The 19,066-nt window shown below is 36.4% G+C and overlaps 1 protein-coding gene across 2 annotated transcripts in view; it reads right to left on the bottom strand.

Annotated features, from left to right (window-relative positions):
* Window positions 1-374: 374 nt before the first annotated feature.
* Window positions 375-19,066, bottom strand: part of LOC148674650 (chloride intracellular channel protein 5-like) — a 45,379-nt gene continuing 26,687 nt past the window's right edge. For both annotated transcript variants that reach the window (XM_088624966.1, XM_088624967.1), the window contains exons 2-6: window positions 9,557-9,666; window positions 8,297-8,422; window positions 6,907-7,013; window positions 5,337-5,518; window positions 375-4,611 (exon numbers count right to left, since the gene is read on the bottom strand). In XM_088624966.1, coding sequence (XP_088481092.1) covers window positions 4,447-4,611; window positions 5,337-5,518; window positions 6,907-7,013; window positions 8,297-8,422; window positions 9,557-9,666 — 690 coding nt within the window. In that variant the 3' untranslated portion in view covers window positions 375-4,446. The remainder of the gene's footprint in view (window positions 4,612-5,336; window positions 5,519-6,906; window positions 7,014-8,296; window positions 8,423-9,556; window positions 9,667-19,066) is intronic.

Raw genomic sequence — 19,066 nt, 5'->3', positions numbered from 1 at the left:
TTTCAAGTCATTCTAATCCTACTGGTTTTGCTTGATCATGTTATATCCCTGTACATCTGGAGAAACTGCCTCAGCTCCAACGTATTACAAATTAAGTGTATCATTATACAATCCGTACATTTTAGAACATAACAAAGAAATAATACAAACAAGAGGAGACTATTTGTCCTTTATGGTCTGGTTGGTAGCTAGTAGAATTTTAATCCAATTATCTCATCCAGCCGTTTCCTGTAAGAAGGCAAAGTATCAGCTTCAGCCTCATGGGCAGCTTGTTCCATACTCCTACAAACCTTTGGATAAAGAGCTGCCTCATGCTCCCAGTTTTAAATGCACTTCCATGTAGATTTTGTTAAAGAAAGGAGCACACCGATTCCTTTTAGTGAAAATAGACACTTTTATTTCAGCAGCAGTGTAGTCTGAAAGACAATTTCCAGCTTCCCTGAATTGTTTGCATTTCCATTTCTGTTCACATATCCATCAATTAGGTGGGAGTGTACAATTCAGGACAGAATTCTGAAGGACGGTCTTCAGAAACCTTAGTGTATCTTAGTTGTAGTGACCTGAAACTGGATCAGCACAACAGTTTAATTGAACCATCTATGAACAGTAAATCAAAAGCACCCCCTACTGTAGAACAGCATTTTTTAGCACAATAATTACTGCTGTATGGTTTCAGAAGATTCGATGGTTCATATATCAACATATGTATTGCTGGAATTTTAAATTCTTATGGACATCATGTACCCTGGCACAAAGGAAGGCTCAAGTCACAATTCCTAACAAATTACAGCTGCAACAGAACTGTTACACTAATCTATCTATGAACAGAATCTGATGCCAAACACTTGACACTACAAACACGAGAATCTTGACAGTTCCAGCAATAAAGGAGAGCAGGGGAAGGAGACATGAGGGATTTATTGCAGTAATATAGTTCTATAATTTCACTGTTTTTAGTCTGTCTTTACACCAGTTCTACAATATATACTGTAGTACCAAAATAACACTTTTATTTTAGTTTTGGTTAAGTGATTTTATTTATATTTTTATATCTCACAAAACTTATATTGGAGTACTTTTAAAAACAATTACTGTTATTCATCAGCTTTTACCTTGATACTACTTTGTAGGTGTTTTCAAACGTTAGCATCGTTACAAATCTTTAGCCATTCATAGGGTGGGTATAGAAACTACCTTACACAGGGACAACGTGAACATGAACTCATCACAGAGAAGCAACTGTGAGGATTAGTGATAAATATTTCTGCCAGTAGATGGTGCTGTTTCACTCGTCATGAGAAATCATGCTTAAAGTTTTACTAGTAGAGCTTGATGTGTTTACATTTTATGCCCAATTCAACATACACCATTTCCACAAAACATTATTAAGTTTGGACCACACAATATTAATTAGTATTTACTTTTCCTATGATTTCTAGTCATTTTACAAATGTGATATGTATATATGTAGTGCACAGTACAGTATTTATACTATAGTAGTGTGCAAAATTCTCAGCACACAATTATGTTATAGATTTTTATTAAAATAAATTGTTGACCAAAAGGTTTATAAAGTATAATAAATATTTAGACTGGAAAATGTTTTTACTTTTAAAATCCAATAAATTGAATAGAAGAAAAGGTAAAGACCATTGGAAAAAAATCACTACACTATCATATTTGCATTTAGTTTTTCATTAAGAGATCAATTTTAATTAATTTATAATTGGCTAAATACAAAACATTACATAATGTATGATGTAAGCACTGTTCCTAATACTGTGTGTACACATAAATGATGTGTATACTATATCTACAGTTTGTTTATTCCACCAAGCAATACTTCCTCAGTATTTCTGTAAAATGTCTGGCGCAGTTTCAATGGGACTGCATGTTTGTTAGCGCAGCTTGTTGAAAACGATTATTTTCAATATATCTATATCTTCAGTGACCAAGAGGTTCACAGCAGAGAATTCCCTAAGAACTGACTTCATGACCATTGACAAAGTTACTATCAACTTTCCGTTTGCTCAAAATAATATATGCAAGAAAAAATCCTGGTCTGGGACAAACCTTGAGAAAACCAAGCACATAAAAGACATTAACGAAAAAATATCAAGACCATATGATATTAGATAAACAGTGTTTGCATCTGTCACTAAAGTTTTGTTCTGCTATATGTACATTGGGTGTCTCCGTTCCAGATTTTCATTCTAACCACATTCTCAGTTACTTAACCTGAGTCGTTACTGGCATAATTTGTGCAGATTGCCATGATTTTCAGCCAGTGACTTACACCTTTAAACCTAATGCGCTGGAGCTTGCCAGAATTTAAGACAAATTCTGATTGCATGACACTTTTAATCAAAAAGAAAAAGTCACCATCAAGTAGAGGGATGTCAGTTTAACTCCTGCATATTCCTCCTTCCCCATTTTTAAAAATAATTCAAATAATTGTTTCTGAATTGAGACAGACATGTCTGCTCCACTACTAAACCTTATGTACAGTATGAATGGTTTTGCCATTTTACCTTAACATTTACATTGACAATTTTAGACGGTGCATATCATTACAGATGTGTGCAATTCATCACTTTTGCTGTCTTGCACTAAGCTTATTCTTGCCTCCTGAAACCTAACTTTTAACAAGCAATTTAAAAACATGAGAATTTCCCAATTTTGTTTACATAACCTAAGTAACACAATTGAACGGTAAAGATACATTTTTTTATTGGTGAATTTGCTCTTTTGCTGTCTTGACCTGTGAGTCCCCAGACTATCAACAAAACACACAGGTGGTCAGGCCTCAGAAAGAAAATCTTGACTGCAGCAGAGGCAGAAAGTGAAACAAAACATAGGTCATTTCAAGCACTGGTTCTAATAAATGAAATGTGTTTGGTATACCACCAGCTAAACACTAACAATGTAGGCAATAATATTTTCATCTGCTGTAAGTACAAAATATCCAGGTGTTGTATTTTAGTGGTCATAGCTAGACTCATAGAATAGCGTTTGGAAAAAATGCTGTAGATTGTAATAAAATCCCTAAATTGAGCACAGAAAACTAACATGACAAAGCTCAGACTGGACTTACATTGTTTCACAAACAGCATCAGCATTATTGCAGCAAAGCTGTTAAACAATTGTCTGGATGCTGATTGTCCTGGCCTCCAGATTTTTAGTAATCTTAAATACTGTAGTAACTATAATTTGTGTAAAATGAAGCTGCACCATCCAAATATGATTTGGTTACAGCTTTCACATATAGACCTACCAACATGTGTAATACTTTGAGCATAGGTTCTACATTAGTGTCCAGGTGACCAGGTGTAATGCCTCTACACTGGAATTTAAAAGATCCATATTCACTTCACTTGTATGTTTAGACATAAGAATTCTAGATTCTAGAATTCAAGCGCTCCTATCTTGAGAGTTATGCATTGCTAATGAGTCATGTCAGTGAAATTGCATAAGCCACTATATTCAGAACTATATTCTAGGACACAATACTTTGCACAAGTGACAATCAGTACACTAATATACTTGCATACTATGTTAATATTTTAATTATTGAAGCTTATATCAATTTGGACTTTCACACTCCTAACAAATGTAATTTCTTTATCTATTTATATAAGAACAAATGTTTACCCTGAGTACAAAGACAGTTAGGGTTTAAGTTTTCAGTGGTTAAATGTAAATAACAACAGATTTAAGAGGAAAAAATTACGAACTCTAAATGTTTACTGTACAGTATATTTAAAAAAATATGTAATTTGCTAGACATGACTGTTTAAATAATATTTTCAGGCAATTATGGTCAAAGGGACTACACACCAAATGGCCAAATGACAAAGGTAAAGGATTGCTCAGGATTTTAAATCATTAGTACATCTTTGTAAGTAACTAATAATATTTTTAGTATTTAGAAGTACTATACCTGAACAAGAATGGACAGTTCTAAGAAAAAGTATACTCTGTCTGAACGTGTCTGAGTTTGTGACTACATGCAGATATACGTTTTTTTTAAGTTGATTATTATACTGAACCTTACAAGCCACATGAAGGAGCAAAACTTGGATTTTTTTTAAAAAATAATAATTTATTAATTGTGGCACCCAATCCGAGCTATTGCTTGAGTGGCTAGCTTGTCATGCGACTGTGTGATATTTTCAATCAAATGAAATTCTCAAAAGAAGCACTAAAGCTTTACATTCAGGTCAGCAAATATTGCACATCTGTGAAAAGAAGGACGACTGACATGAAACTTCCTGGAAAAGAAATATCTTTGACGACAGAGGCGCTAGTGGCATAAGGTTTGTCCCAGCCAATACAGATAATGATACTGATAAATGGTGATGCCACTTGAAAGAAAAGGGCAACAGCAGCCAGATTGCAGGGATTTATGTCCTATGAGTACCACTTGAATGGTTTTGTTCTTAAGCCTTATTTTGAAAGCCTCTTTGCCACATCCAAGTAAGCTAGCTCTATTTCTTTGTCTGCCGCACAGGTGTTTGTGAACTCATCACGGTCATAAGCGTTCTTCAGGTACCGCCACACTCCTGTCATTTCCGTTTGGATTTCGTAGTTCCGGTATTTTTTTGCAACGATCTGTGAAAGAAAAGGCACATGAGCCGGGAAGCTGGAAGCAGGCATTACTTCATAAAGTTCTGTACATCAATTGAGTGAAACACCTACACAGAACAGATCATTTTGAGAGTAAGAGAAGAGCATGTTTAAAAGGGTTAGTTAAGAAACTTTCATTTTCAAGACCTCACTGATTTCTTTATTAGCTTTAGTGTTTGACACACAGATAAAAGATCTTGGTCACCTTCGTGTGACGTGGTGAATTAATGTACTGTTTTTGTGAGACTAAACTGAACAGTAGAGCCTTACATTTAAGATGAACAACTAGAAAATCAAGAAGAATGTCAAGCCATTCTTCTTAGAGAAAGTTAGAGAAAGTTTGTCCCTTTCTCTAAGAATGTTCTTCAAAAGCAAGACATCCTTAGTGTTGCTTTTGCCTTATTATGTGTGGTTGAGATCTGAAAACTGTCCATAAGCGGCTCAGAAGCTCAATCAGTGAAACTGCTTGTTCAGAATGCACCTTGAACACTGGCATCTAGTTATTGCATGTTCAAGCTGACTGGGGCCAGAGTTGCCAAGGAGGTGTAGCAAGATGTAGGGAATTAGAATGCTTCATTTTTCCTTATTCCCGTAGTACCAAGTGATAGAATGTTAACTCTGTCTAACTTCACTGGCGCAACTGTGCAAACAATTGATTTGGAAGCACCAGAACTCAAAACCTGCAAACAACTTATTTGGAAGCGCCAAACCTTCAATATATGGAGTTTTGGCAGGAGGTTGCAGTCAGCGAGTGTCAAATCGTCTCCGTCCAGAAACTTGCGATTTGAAGTCTTCTCGTCCTCTGTGCTGTTGGCATCAATCTCGTCGGGGAGAGGGGTGTTCAAATAATTGTCCAGCTTCTTCAGAGCCTTGTTCAGACCCTTTTCCAGACCTACATGGAAGATGTCCGCATACCATCCCACTAGCGCTGTTGTCAATTCCCTTGTCAAGCATTCTGTTTATGTATTCATTAGTAGAAACACTTTCAAACTCTTCTGAAATGATCTGATACTTTTCTGGAAATTTCTGCATTTAAGTAACAATATGAAAGTAAAAGATGCACAAAGAGGCCTTGTTTCATGTTTTGATTTTGTTAGAAATCTCTAGCAATTAAATTCATTGAAAACTTTTCTGTTAACAAACATTGCATATTTCATGTTTATAAAGGTGTGAGTCAGATTTACAATTAATTTAGATTAAGAAGGTGAGCCCACAAACATTCAGTTGAAAAACATTTGTACAATTCTTTTTAACAAATGATCCTCTCCTGTAATTAAGTCTGTGAACACTAGAGGGCAGCAAAGTAAAGATAATGTGGTCGTTTTTAATTAGCCTAATACTGTAAGTGATGAAAATTCAGGACTCTCTAGTCCTTTTTACTTGAGAATTGTTGTTAAGAACAGCATATTGTTTCAGTGTTTCAGAAAATGAGATCAAAAGAGTGCAAACAAGGTTAATTCCTGACTGCCTTTAAGACAGTTTGAAGGAGCTACATTTTTTATTTTATTAGCTTTTTATTTTAGAACATTTAAAACAGAATATAATGAGAAGACTTTACACATGTATTTAAAATCCCATAAAGTATTGACAAACTCAACTCAGTGGAATCCAGTGAATTTGCTTCAACATGGCGTCTGGGCAGTATATTCCAGACCCCTACAATTCCTTAAGTAAAGGAGTGTTTCCTGATTCCAGTCAAATCAGTCTACTGGAGACCACTAGATGAGACCCTAGGATAAATAATCTACTAGTAACCAAATGAACAAGACAGGTTTACTTACAAATGAATTCTATATTGAGAGTTTCACTTTCACTAAACAAAATATGATTCTGTAGAATTCATAATTCTGAATGTGACTGAAAAAGAATCTTTTAACATTTCTGTTTTTTTAATAAGTTTTTTATGGAATAAGGCATACCAGATTTACTACATAAAAACATAAAGTGGACAGCACAGCAGGGCAGTAGTATTGCTGCCTTGCAGTGCTGGGGCCCTGGGCCCAAATCCAGGAGGGAGCTCATATGTTTTACCGGTCTTTTCCCAGTGGTTTCCTCTGAGTGCTTGGATTTTCTCCCACACTGGTAGGTTCATTGGCTTCTGAGAAACCTTCCTCTGGTGTGAGTGTGTGGTTAGAAAATAGATGGATGGATGACCCTAAAGTTCTATTTAAGAACCTTGGTATATACAAACTTATACAGTGACTATATCACAGCACATTGATTTACATAGTATATAGTCAGAAAATATTCTTCGGAGCTGATGATAACACAGAAACCCACCTTCATTGGCCTCTGGCTTTGTGTTCTTGATGTATGCTGAGAATTTGGCAAAAATATCATTCCCAGCTGTGTTTGACTCCCTCTGTCTAGCAGCCAGTTTGGGATATCTGCAGAACAAAGCCACAATGCACATTGTTGTACGTTACCACTAAATGTTTATACATGTAGTAATGTAAGGCACACACAGTGTTGGATGTTAAGAGTAACAGTAGCATCCTTTCTTTATTTACCTCTTAATTACATCACTTCCTTTGTAGATTAAGATTATTTTATTGGCCATACAATTTCTTGTATTAGGAATTTATCTTTTTGCATACCCCAACTTGGTCTCCATTAGACACACACAGACAGACAGACAGAGAAGCTTGGGGTCAGAGCACAGGGTCAGCCATTTATACAGCGCCCCTGGAGCAGTTGGGTTTAAGGGCCATGCTCAGGGGCCCAAAGGAGTAGGATTCCTCTGCTGACCATGGGATATGAACCGGCAACCTTTCAGCCACAGGTGCGGGTCCTTAGCCACAGAGCCACCACACTCACCCCCTTCCTTTCTAGTAGGTCCAATAGCAGTGTAGCCTCATTAAGATAACAATGCTGTGATATGGTATAACTAGGAAATGTATAAACAATACAAATACATAGACATAGAGAACATAAGAGTTCTCACAGTTTAATTTATGATGTTGGTTCTGTTTTTAAAAAATTTTTGCTGCCAATCTGGAATAGCTATTTACTAATCTTCTTAGCTCACTGATATGATCTCACACCAGTATGGAGAAGAGGGAGGGGGTTAGAGGTTTCATTAGTAGTGTTCTAATAAGACCACTGGTGAAGGTTACTCTTCTCACTATGTCAGTAGTAAGCCACCACGGCTCTGCTTATCCACACCATTGTATGAGCCAGGGCTCTAATTACTGAATTATTTACTCTTAATTACTTAAGTGACCCTGCAGCTGAAATTTACATCTTTATCTCTGGTCTGGCTATAACAAATGGCAAATGAATGCATCAGAAATGTGACGGTTGGCCACTCCTACACAAAATAATAAATTCCAAATGTTAAATTAAACCCAGGGCTTCTGACCTCTTACAACATTAGGCCTATGATTGACTTAAGTAGTAAAAATAAACATGAAGGAAGAATAATAAAAAAACATGCCGGAACAGTGTTCTTCAGCACCATGGTCAGAGACCACTGAATTAAACCTGATCACTTCAAAACTGACCTGCTGTTCTACAAGACAATGCAAGCTTAAATTCGCATATGTCTCAAGCAGTACATTTTATAAAGACTGCCAAGTTTATGCATGCATATGTCTCAAACAAGCAAATGTAAAAAAAATAATGTTCTAGTGCCAAGGCTCAAAGTGTTGTAGGGAGCTTTTTAACATACTTTGGTGGAGCTAAGACCTCCTCCAGGAACTCTTCTATTTTGTTCACATCAGTCTTAACTTCACCATTGAAGGTCAGAAAAGGGGGGTGTGTTCCTGGAGCCAGGTTATGCAGGTCTGCAGGTTTCCTGTGAAGAGAGACAGGCACAGTACAAGGAAATTTTTTAACCTGACCATGTTAAAAATTAGTTAATGTGTCACCGTGTACAATGAAGGTAGTGACAGTTTATCCTGATAGTACTGTAAAAGGGTCAGAGAATAGAAATGTTGTACCAGCTGGACAAAATCAGACCAACACATACATAAAAAATGTATGAAAATCAGTGTCAGTGGAAATGTGTGTATAAAATCTTTGTGAAATTACTTTTTGTCATTTGTTTTGTGTTTTTAGACGATAACACCTATTCATGAAAATACCAGCTATGATAGAAGAATTACACAGTTCAAGCAAGGTGACAGTAAGACCAGCTTTACTCAGTAAATGAACATGGTCTTGGATTCACAAGAAGAACACACGTTTTAGGAAAAGAATGAGAAAGTCAAAAGCGTCTCTACCCAGGAATAAAATACTATATTACTATGAGTAACTGAACACATGCATGAACTAATTGGCTATAGTTTTGTGAAACACTATATTAGCATAATTAAGCTCCAATAGCACTGAACATGCTTTTATTAAAGAAAACTAAACCAAAACTGTGGGTAAATTTCTTAACAACACAGTCAAGCAGTAGCAATAGCTACTATGTAAGTTTTAATGAAAAACATGTATTTTACTTACGGATGGGGATATATTACAACTATTTTAACTAGAGGTTTTAAGGCTTCAACTACAGTTATCACTGTTGTTAATATTTATCATGGTGGTAATTATAAAAGTATATTTCATAGTGAATGCCTCAAAAGTAAAAACAAACTCTTTAAACAACATTAATAAACTTTTACTGTACTTCATTGCCCAAGTTAATAAATTCGTAATTTAACATCTCACATACAGTATTTTGATAAAAGCACATTTTATGCCATAATCTCACTAAAAGCACTGCATTGAAAACTAGCCTCTGATTAAGCAATTAAAAAATACTGGATTTGATAAAGCATAACACTCTAACAACACTGTCTTGTTAATATAATGGATGATCCTTTTATTTCACCATTGATAAAGTCTTCACTCAGAACTAAGATGACATTAACACGGCAGTACAGTTAACCTGATTGGAATGCAGGCCTGAACTGGACACACAGGCAAAGCAGTGATTTACCTTTTCAGGTCAACTGTGGTGACATTAAAGACAACTCCTTTGAGCCAGAGGATCATGAAGAGTCGCTGAGAGAATGGACAGTTTCCAATACTCTCCCCATCACTTCCAGCCTGGGGAGCACAGACAACAGGTGAATCAACACAGTGACTCAATAACTTTCCTCTGATTTGCCACACACAAAGATACAGGGGAACATAGCATCAAAGAATATAGACAATGATGCACCATTGAACACAACAGCAATACCTAGAATAAAACAAAAATCTAGAAATAAATTAAATTAATAGTAACAGCGTTTAAAACCAAAAATGTTTTATTTTTACATTGCAGTTCACCTTGCTAGTACTAAGGCTTTTTTTTAGCTTTACCAGAAGGTTTGCGTACCAGGGAGATTCTTCCTGCAAGAAAATAAAAGCAGGATTCATGTATAATCACAGCAAAAAAAAATGTTTTCAAAATTCTAAGAGCATCACAGCAAGAATAAAGGTTTACTCTTAATGCAGGGTCAGAACACCATCCTTTCGCATTACTGAGAATTGTGAAATGGACAATTTCAGTCTAATAAACCGTTTTAAAAGAAATTGAAAAAAAACATTTATAATTTTTTGAAAATTAGTGTCTGAGGATTTAATCTGAGCATGTTTGAGGATTTTGTAATTTGCATATGACAAGCTTCTCATCACTGCAACGCTTATCTCACATCCTCATTCAGCAACTGTTAAATACAGCCTTGAGACAACCGAAACATAAGCAATACTTCAACTTAGAGCCATTCAACCTACTGTATAGTGCTTGTTCCATTGCTAGAAGCTTATTCGTTTGAGGAATGTATGCAGCCTGGGAAGGAAACCAGTGAATCTGCTTCAATACCACTGCTGGACAGCTTTATTTTTAAACGACATTTTGGGTTTCAACAAAACTCTTCACCAACTCTTCAGCAGCTCTTTACCATCTCAGTTTCTGACGTTATAAGACATTATTTGCTTACTAGATGTTGATTTCAATGCAAAAAATAAGGTAATTGAAGTTCTTATTAACAAAACAATTAAAAAAACAACACATTTAATAGTAGCATAATGATTTCGGTAAGGCTACATTACCATTGAATGGATTTCTTTTTAAACTACCTTCATGTTTTTATACTAACACTTATCTAAAACAAATGTCTCATGATAGTGTTATTTTTTTCAATTAGTACAGTATGAAAGCTATGAAAAGTGCATATAAGTACAAGGGAAAGAATCACAGCCAAATTTCCATCTCTGTAGTGGGTATCAGGTTATCAAATAATAACGTGAGACAGGTCTTGAAAGCTAACACTGTTACTGGATACTTGGGACAACCTGAATTATACATGAAAATTCCATTACCTGGTTCATTAGGCCTTAGAACAGCGAGTTTTGTGCAAACCTTTCAGCCCCCAGAGTGACCAGGCTCACAAAACTGTTTGATCTTCCTAAGAAAGCACTGGAAAAGCCAAATGAGTCTTCCAATGCTGGGCTAAAAAAAGTGTCTATTACACTGATGCCTTTGAACTGACAGCCAATTGTAAGGATAATGTATGACAGGTATTAACTACCCTTCAACATTTTGGGCCTCTTAAAATTTCAGATTTTCACATTTCAGACGAATTTCAGACTGCCGATTCTTAGACATCAGGCTATGAAATTAAGAAGGACATAGTTGGATATATATTTTGTTGTCTTTTCGGTGCTACATAACATTGAGTCCTCCGAGCTGGTAAAGTATGAAAGCTAATCTGGTAGCCTGGTTACAATGCCAGGATCATTGTAACCATTTCATAACAATTCTGAAAAATCAATACAGTATATAATATATTTACTCCTATACACAAATTTGCAAATTAGAATAAATGTAATATTTCTAATGAATACAGGGTCGCGAAGGAGCTGGAGCCCATCCTGACAAGCAAAGAGCATAAGGCAGTATGCACCCTGGATCACAGGGCACATACAGACACAAACACACACTCAAACCAGAACCAGTTCTCCCAGAAGCCAATTAACCTACTACTGTGTGAGGATCAGAGCACCCGGTGGAACACAGGGAGAACATACAAACTCCGCACAGATAGCACCCCAGGTCTGAAGTTGAACCCAGGGCCCCAGTGCTTCAAGATACAGTAGCAATGCTAACAACTGCACTACTGCTGCCCATGGAGAATTCCACCAATCTAAAATATTACAATATATACAGTACATGTAAAATATACTGTATTTTAAACTACCATGTATGGTTGAAACTATAATTCTTTAAAAGCAGAAAACATACACACAGTAAAACTGTTTTAGAGCCTGAGAGTCCCAGAGACTGGGTTTGGTGCATAAGAAAATATTGGGTAAAAAAAAATATCTATCCAATCTTCCAATATATCCATTGTACCAAATAAAACAAATTGTGAGGAAAAAAGCAGGAAAGGTTTCAATTATGGTTTTGAGATTCATTTTCTAATTATTGCACTCATTAGATGTATACAGAAAATAAAACATGCTGAAAATCAGATTTTAAAATCCTTATAAAAGAAACAATGGTAAAATTTCATATTTGACGAACACATTGACATATAAGCATAAATATTAATTAACAGGAAAGCAGAATGATTTCCTAAGAGAAATGGCAAATGTGTTCCTTAGGAATCTGCCCATTATGAATATTATTGCTTTTAATATAATCTGTATAAGACAGGCACCATCATTCAATAGTTTTCAATTTTATATACAATGGATAACTGATGTTGTACTTTTTTGGAAAATACTATAGATTGCCATTTACAACTTGTGATAAGTTATGAGAAAAATGAAAATAGAATGTGTTTATTTTGCTGATTTGCTGGTCTTTATTTGTTGATTTTGAAAACTGCAACTCGTTAAACTAATGTTGTACAATCTTTGAAATACAGAGGATATGCAAAAAAAAGCCTGCAAAATGTGATTTTCAATCTGAAACCCATCCTATTTGGTTGTCCGTCAAATAAATGAGAGATATCTGATGTAATCCTGACCACAAGCATGTATGTAAAGAAGTGTTTCCAAGCTTCCGTCCTAAATGAACTCCTCTGACCTGAGTCTGTCACTACCTTCCAGCATTGTATAAATTTATATCATTTACCTACATAGTTCTTTTAAGCTGTCTGTGTCAACGTTCCTTTTAGGCTATGAACAGCAGGCTATGACTTATGAACAGCAGAAAGAACACAATTATTATTATTAGCTATATGAGGATGGCACAGTGGTGCAGGGGATAGCCTTGTTGCCTTAAAATGCTGGGGTCTTGGGTTTAATTCCAGGGAACTACCTGTGTAGAGTTTGTCTGTTCTTCATGTGTTCACATTGGTTTCTCTCATAGTCCAAAGACATACTAGAAGGTTAATTGGATTCTCAGAGAATTGACTCTGTTGTGATTGTGTGCATGTTTGTGTTTGTGTGTGCTCTGCAATGGACTGGCATCCTGTCCAGGTTGTATCCCACTTTGTGCCTATTGCTCGTCAGAATAGGCTCCAGCTCCCCCTGTTACTCTGGATAAGCCCGGGTGTTAGTGTTAATGGATTAGTATATATGTTATTCACCAGCTGGATAACTGGTTCCTTATTTAATAGGTACACCCAGTTCATTATAGTTGCTAAATTGACTTGTTGAAATTTCGAGCTGAAAATCAGAGAGTATGATCAAATGTCTCAAATCTCGTAATTACATATATCCTGAGTTTTTTTAAATGTTAGAGCCAGTTTACGTAACTAAATGTATATGAAATATCGAAAACAAAAGGGCTCAATTTAACTGATTTTGACAAATGTCTCATCATGATGACACATGTTAAGTGCTTATAAAATGTCTAAACATCCTCCAAAGTAACAACATTTTGTAGCCTAACAACTTGAAATTTAGATACATTAAATCAAAATTTGTTTTGTTTTTATTTATACTTCTGTGTATAAAATGTACTTCAGTAGTTCTTTGAGTGTGAAATTCAAATTCACATACATACTGTATGTGCTGCAAACTGAAGTTGGCACACTGATCTGCTAGCTAGCATCATAAATACCCCCAATTACAAAAGTTCACTACAAGACACTAAAAGAGAAGACAATATGATTTACCCCCAATGACATTCAATCTGTTTTCGTTTCAAACCTTCTATTTATCCAATGAATGGAAGCAAAAGAACAGTGGTAACTCAATACAGCTCTGGGATAAATTGTCAGTCAAGATCTGGAAAATAACAGGCAGTAATAGCTGTCATGTGCCACTGGCTCTGTATTGGCTGCCATTCGACTGAAACGTGTGTTGGTCTCATTTATGAAACCAGAAGAAACACAATCAATGTGTTGCTGTTAAGAGAAGGACAGGTCCTCATCCATTCAGTCTCCTGTCCACATCTGCATGACTCAATCAAAACAAGTATTTCTATGCTGAAGATAAAGACTAATTCTACTGTATTGGTTAGCTGTCTTAATCTGAGTGTTACTGAAAAAACAGGATATGAGCCTCTTAGCATTAGTACAAAGAACTGTATACCTATATGCATATAAAACAGCTGCAAAATATTGTAAAATACTGTACTGCACATAATATGTAATGAAATGCTTGCTTACAATTCAGACACATTAAAAATGCAAAAAATGTTTACAGGATACAATGTCATTTTTTAGCAAACTAATAATTAATGTAATTAATCATGATCGGATTACAATCTGACCAGATAAAACAGCATAACTATTCTTTCTCTGTGTTTCTTCTGCCCTCCTCCTCGTTTTCTTAACCTCCAGCTTGTGTTTAACTTGTCTTCTACCTTGCCTCAGTAATGCTTAGAACAGCTTCATTTTATATATGACATATTTATCTGGCATGTAAAAAATAACCTATCCATCGATTTTCAAACTGCTTCTTTCAATTCAGAGCCAGAGCCTCCCCATCCATCAATTGGTGTAAAGCAGGATACATCCTGGGCTGGATGCCATTCCAAATCAGGGCAGACACACACACACATCAACTCACACAAGTAGTCAATTAACCTGCCAGTATGTTTTTCGTGGCACTCTGGCTAAGGATCTGCGCCTGTGGCTGGAAGGTTGCCAATTCAAATCCCGTGGCCAGAGGAATCTTACTCCGCTGGGCCCCTGAGCAAGACCCTTAACCCTAGCTGCTCCAGAGGTGCCGTATAAATGGCTGACACTGCGCTCTGACCCCAAGCTTCTCTCATGGAGAGCAAGTTGGGGTATGTGAAAAGACAAAATTCCTAATACAAGCAATTGTACGTATATGGCCAATAAAGTATTTTAAAAAAATTAAAAAACATACTTATAAAAATAAGTCTGTTTTTGGACTGTGGGAGGAAACCAGAACGCCGGGAGGAAACGCAGGCAAACGTGGAGAACATACAGTACCAACTACACACAGATAGCGCCCAGGTCTGACACCTGAGGAATCCAGTGCCCCACGGGTGCAAGGCAGCAATAGTAATCACTATGCTACATGCAAAACATGAGTTCCTGAATGTTAATTTTTATTGTGGGTGCCTCATGCGTGTTTAATTGATTCGATGACACTGTCTTATCAATGATAAAAAAGCAACCCTTTTTATTATTGACAAGGTGAACATACAGTAAAACTGGATGATAGATGTTGGCTCTCACCTATTTTAATATCAGAGATCTGTCAGGAAGATGCAGACTACAGGGTTTATTCTGAGTTTATAATCTGAGTTACATTTAACAATCTACAAAACTGCAGAGCCACGAAATGAGCACTCTATGGCAATGTTGTAATGTATGTGCCTTGCAGCTGATACTGTACATACTGTAGATGTGATGTTCCGATCCTTAGGAGACCAGAATTTAACTATTTTTTTTACAGAATTTCTTCAACTGACAGTTATGTACTGCAGTGTAAAATTTTAAAACTTGAAAAATGTGAGGAATTGAACACCTGTTAAAGAAAAATGTGTATTTAAATGACTCCGGGCTGTGCAAATACCCTACACAGCTGATCTGTATTTCATTTTGTATGCTAAAAATTACATGTTCAGCTAATTGGTGTTTCAGTGTGGGAGTGTTAGACATTGACCCCAGTTAACAAAGCAAAAACACAACACAAATCATCAGACAGTCAAGAAGCATGTTTGCATCCTTCATAAAATACTGGCCCAAATGTCATCAAAACATTGACCTCCTAGGACTAAAGTACACTTGGGGCATTAGATTAGCACTTTCACTCTGTTTTCTGTTTTTCTAGTAAGAAAAAAATGTATAAATCCCAATAGCCATCTCAGCCGTGTTTGCAGAAACCCCATTAACCTTTAAATCTTTCTATCATTAGGTTTCAGCTAAAGACCAAAGGACCATTGCAAATTAGATGACTTTATGAATTTCTGCCAATTATTAATTTACATGCCAATCTTTCACAGTCATGTTATAATGAACTTTTACTTTTCACTGGAATAGAGAAGGTACACTAAAAGCTGTACACATAATATGTGATACAATACGTACAGCATTACTGTTGTTATTGACAAACCTTAGTGATTTTACGTACACCTCAGAATCTTTGATTAGACAGAAGAACAAGAACTGAGGGCAAACTCCATTTTATATCCAACCATTTTCAATAACCGTTTAGTCTAATACAGGATCGGTGGTGAGCCCAACAGACCATCAATATGCAGTGGAGCTCATTTGTGTCACTCTTAATTTTACAGTAAATAATATTATTACAGTAACTTTGACTCTTAAGTTACATGTGTCTTTTACTCCAAAGATTTTTACCTTTTCCATAAATTGTCATTGTTATACAGGTATTGTACAGTTACTGTGTTTTTGTGTTATTGTACAGGTATTGTGTTATTGTACAGGTATTGTACAGTTACTGTGTTTTACCTAATCAAAGACAATAATTTGCAATTTTCCTAAAGGAATGTAACACCTTTGAATTCTTCAAATCCTGGCCATATCAGCAACATAAAATCTTATGGTTTAATTGTGAGTATTTTTAATTGTGAAAATCTGTTACTGCAACATTAACTACTGTTACTACTTCCCCGATCTCAGGATGACCTCGAACCTTTCTGGGGAGGTTCACAAGTGCGAGCCGGAGGGGACCCCCGGCCACATTATTCTCCGTAGCTCTAACTTACTTAACTCTCGTTCCCTCTGTCTCCTGAGGGCTTATCCCAGTTGCGAGGCACCTCCTCAAAAGTGACTCTCATCGGGTCAGGGAATGTCTTTCACTTCCTTCTCGAGCAGCTTTCTCGTCATTCTCAACCCCTCGAGCAGCGCCTCTCAAAAGTGATTTCTCCAGTCAGGGGTTCTTTCTCTTCCCCCTTGAGGGATTCGTTCCCAGTCATGAGGCAGCGCCTCCCATGCGACTCTCAGCGAGTCAAGGGGCTATCTCCTCCTTTCTATCCCCTGAGGGCCTAGCTCCCAGTCACGAGGCAGCACCTCTCTACCGACTCTCTGTGAGTTAGGGGTGGTCATGTTTTCACATCCCAGAGGCCGCCAAGTCAGCCAACCCAATCAGCCACTTGGGTTCCCCGCGGGATTTGGGTGCTACTTTTCGCTACTTTGTTAACCCCTGCTTCTCCCCTTGAACCAGGTTCCATGTCCATGTTCATTGTGAATTTGTCATTCACACTAGCAATTCCCTCGCAATAAAACTCCTTTCACAGCTCATCAAAGATAGACTTCAGGAAATCATTGTCCTAGAACCATGCACTATGCAGTTCAGACTTCATTAGCCGGAGTGAAGGATGATTGGGATTAATTCTCTCCTTGCTGAAACCATGTATCATCACTAGTTGCCAGACAAGAGACAGATACCACTCCATCAGCACTGGGGAAATCAAGCATCTATTTTCTAGAATCCGCTCTCCCAGAATATTTTGGCATATTGTTTGCACCTCTGATGCAAAATGTTGACATTCCAAGATACTGATAGATAATAATGTTAATGCTTCCAATAGAAATGACAAACTAATTTTTAAAAACCCTGACATTTAAGAAAGACATTATCCTGTTTTCTACAGCAGTGATTGATTCAGGCCTTGTTGTTTCAAACAACAACTACATAGACAAGAATTTGCATGGCATTTGTTATGCACATATGGTGGAAACATTAAGTATAAAAGTGCAGTATTGAATAATTGTCATGAACTACACAGTAGTGAAAGTAGTGAAAGTTTAATATTTAACTATAATACTCAGAAAACAGATTAACTTTCACAATGTCAACCTATCCAAAAGGCTTACACCAATGTTATACAGAAAATCCAACAGAGGAAAGAGAATTGATCCATTTTTTAGTGTGTGTTTCTGAACATTCTGTGATAGCACCCTACAAAATGCTGACTCTTGTTGTTTTCCTGATTTCTATTCTTCTCAGAATCAGCAAATGTCATGGACAATAAGTCCACAGATTATGCCAGTTAAAGGTGTAAATTCTGCATATTATAGTTAACATTAGCCAAGGTATCCTATATGAAGGATTTCAAAGAGATTTACGCAGCTGTTTCTTTTCTAAGTCTTCAACACCTTAAGGACAAGTCTGTCCCTGATACTGGTAAAGGGATACGGCCTTCATGTCAGTCTGTGTAATTAATTCAGGATTCCCTTTCACTGAAACTAACTTTCTACTGTGACTCTGAGCTGTTTTTAGGTCTGCTGCTATCTATACTTTCCATTATTTCATTTGACACAATTCCTGCATGTTGGCAATTTGTAAATGAATAGTTTTGGCCAAGCATATTTAAGCTCAGAGATGCTTTTGAAAGTTATTATTTAGCAAAGTTAATTATGTTTTTATTGCTCTTCTTAATGTATGTTAGAGTGCCTTATTGAATAAGAGTAAAGCTCTTTAAATCATTAATCTAGAAACAAACTTTAAAAACAACCTAAACAGAACCCCAATATCATTTAGGTGGCTTAGGCAAGGAAAATGTGTCCCTCTGAATTTTTATAATTTATAATTCTAATAGATTGCTTTAAAGGTAAAAGGGTCCAAATTCATGACAATTAAAGCATTAACTCATTAACTCTAAGCAGATATAATAGGCTCTCCACACAATGTATTTAGTCAGTGCTTTAGTTGGTTGTGTTCCTGTTTTATTTGACTTACATGATATGGTAATTCTCCTTAGAGATTTTTCACTTCCAGTACTGTATCTGAAGAATACAGTAGTTCAAGGAGGTAGCTGCATCAGCATGCGTAGGCTGCAAAACGAACAGGTAATGGGTGACACACCTGAAGAAGGCTCCACAGTCGAAACGTTGTGCTTCATTTCTTTTCTTTTTAGCATGTAATAAACCCGTTACCTGTTCCTTTAAAGAATACAGTTCATTTTTATTTAATCTGACACACAAGTTTATTAACAGTACCATACTGAACTACAGAGGCAGTGCTGGAACAAAGCTGTTAGGTTATACAGTATGTTATACACCAAATTACCATTCTTGCACAACTCAATTACAAAAATCAGACTACAGGTTCTCTAGGTTACAGT

The sequence above is a fragment of the Lepisosteus platostomus genome, chromosome 3 (assembly GCF_059453375.1).
Source record: "Lepisosteus platostomus isolate fLepPlt1 chromosome 3, fLepPlt1.hap1, whole genome shotgun sequence".
Taxonomy (NCBI): Eukaryota; Metazoa; Chordata; class Actinopteri; order Semionotiformes; family Lepisosteidae; genus Lepisosteus; species Lepisosteus platostomus.
The sequence above is the reverse complement of the archived record's forward strand: the minus strand, read 5'-3'. Positions and strand labels throughout refer to the sequence as shown.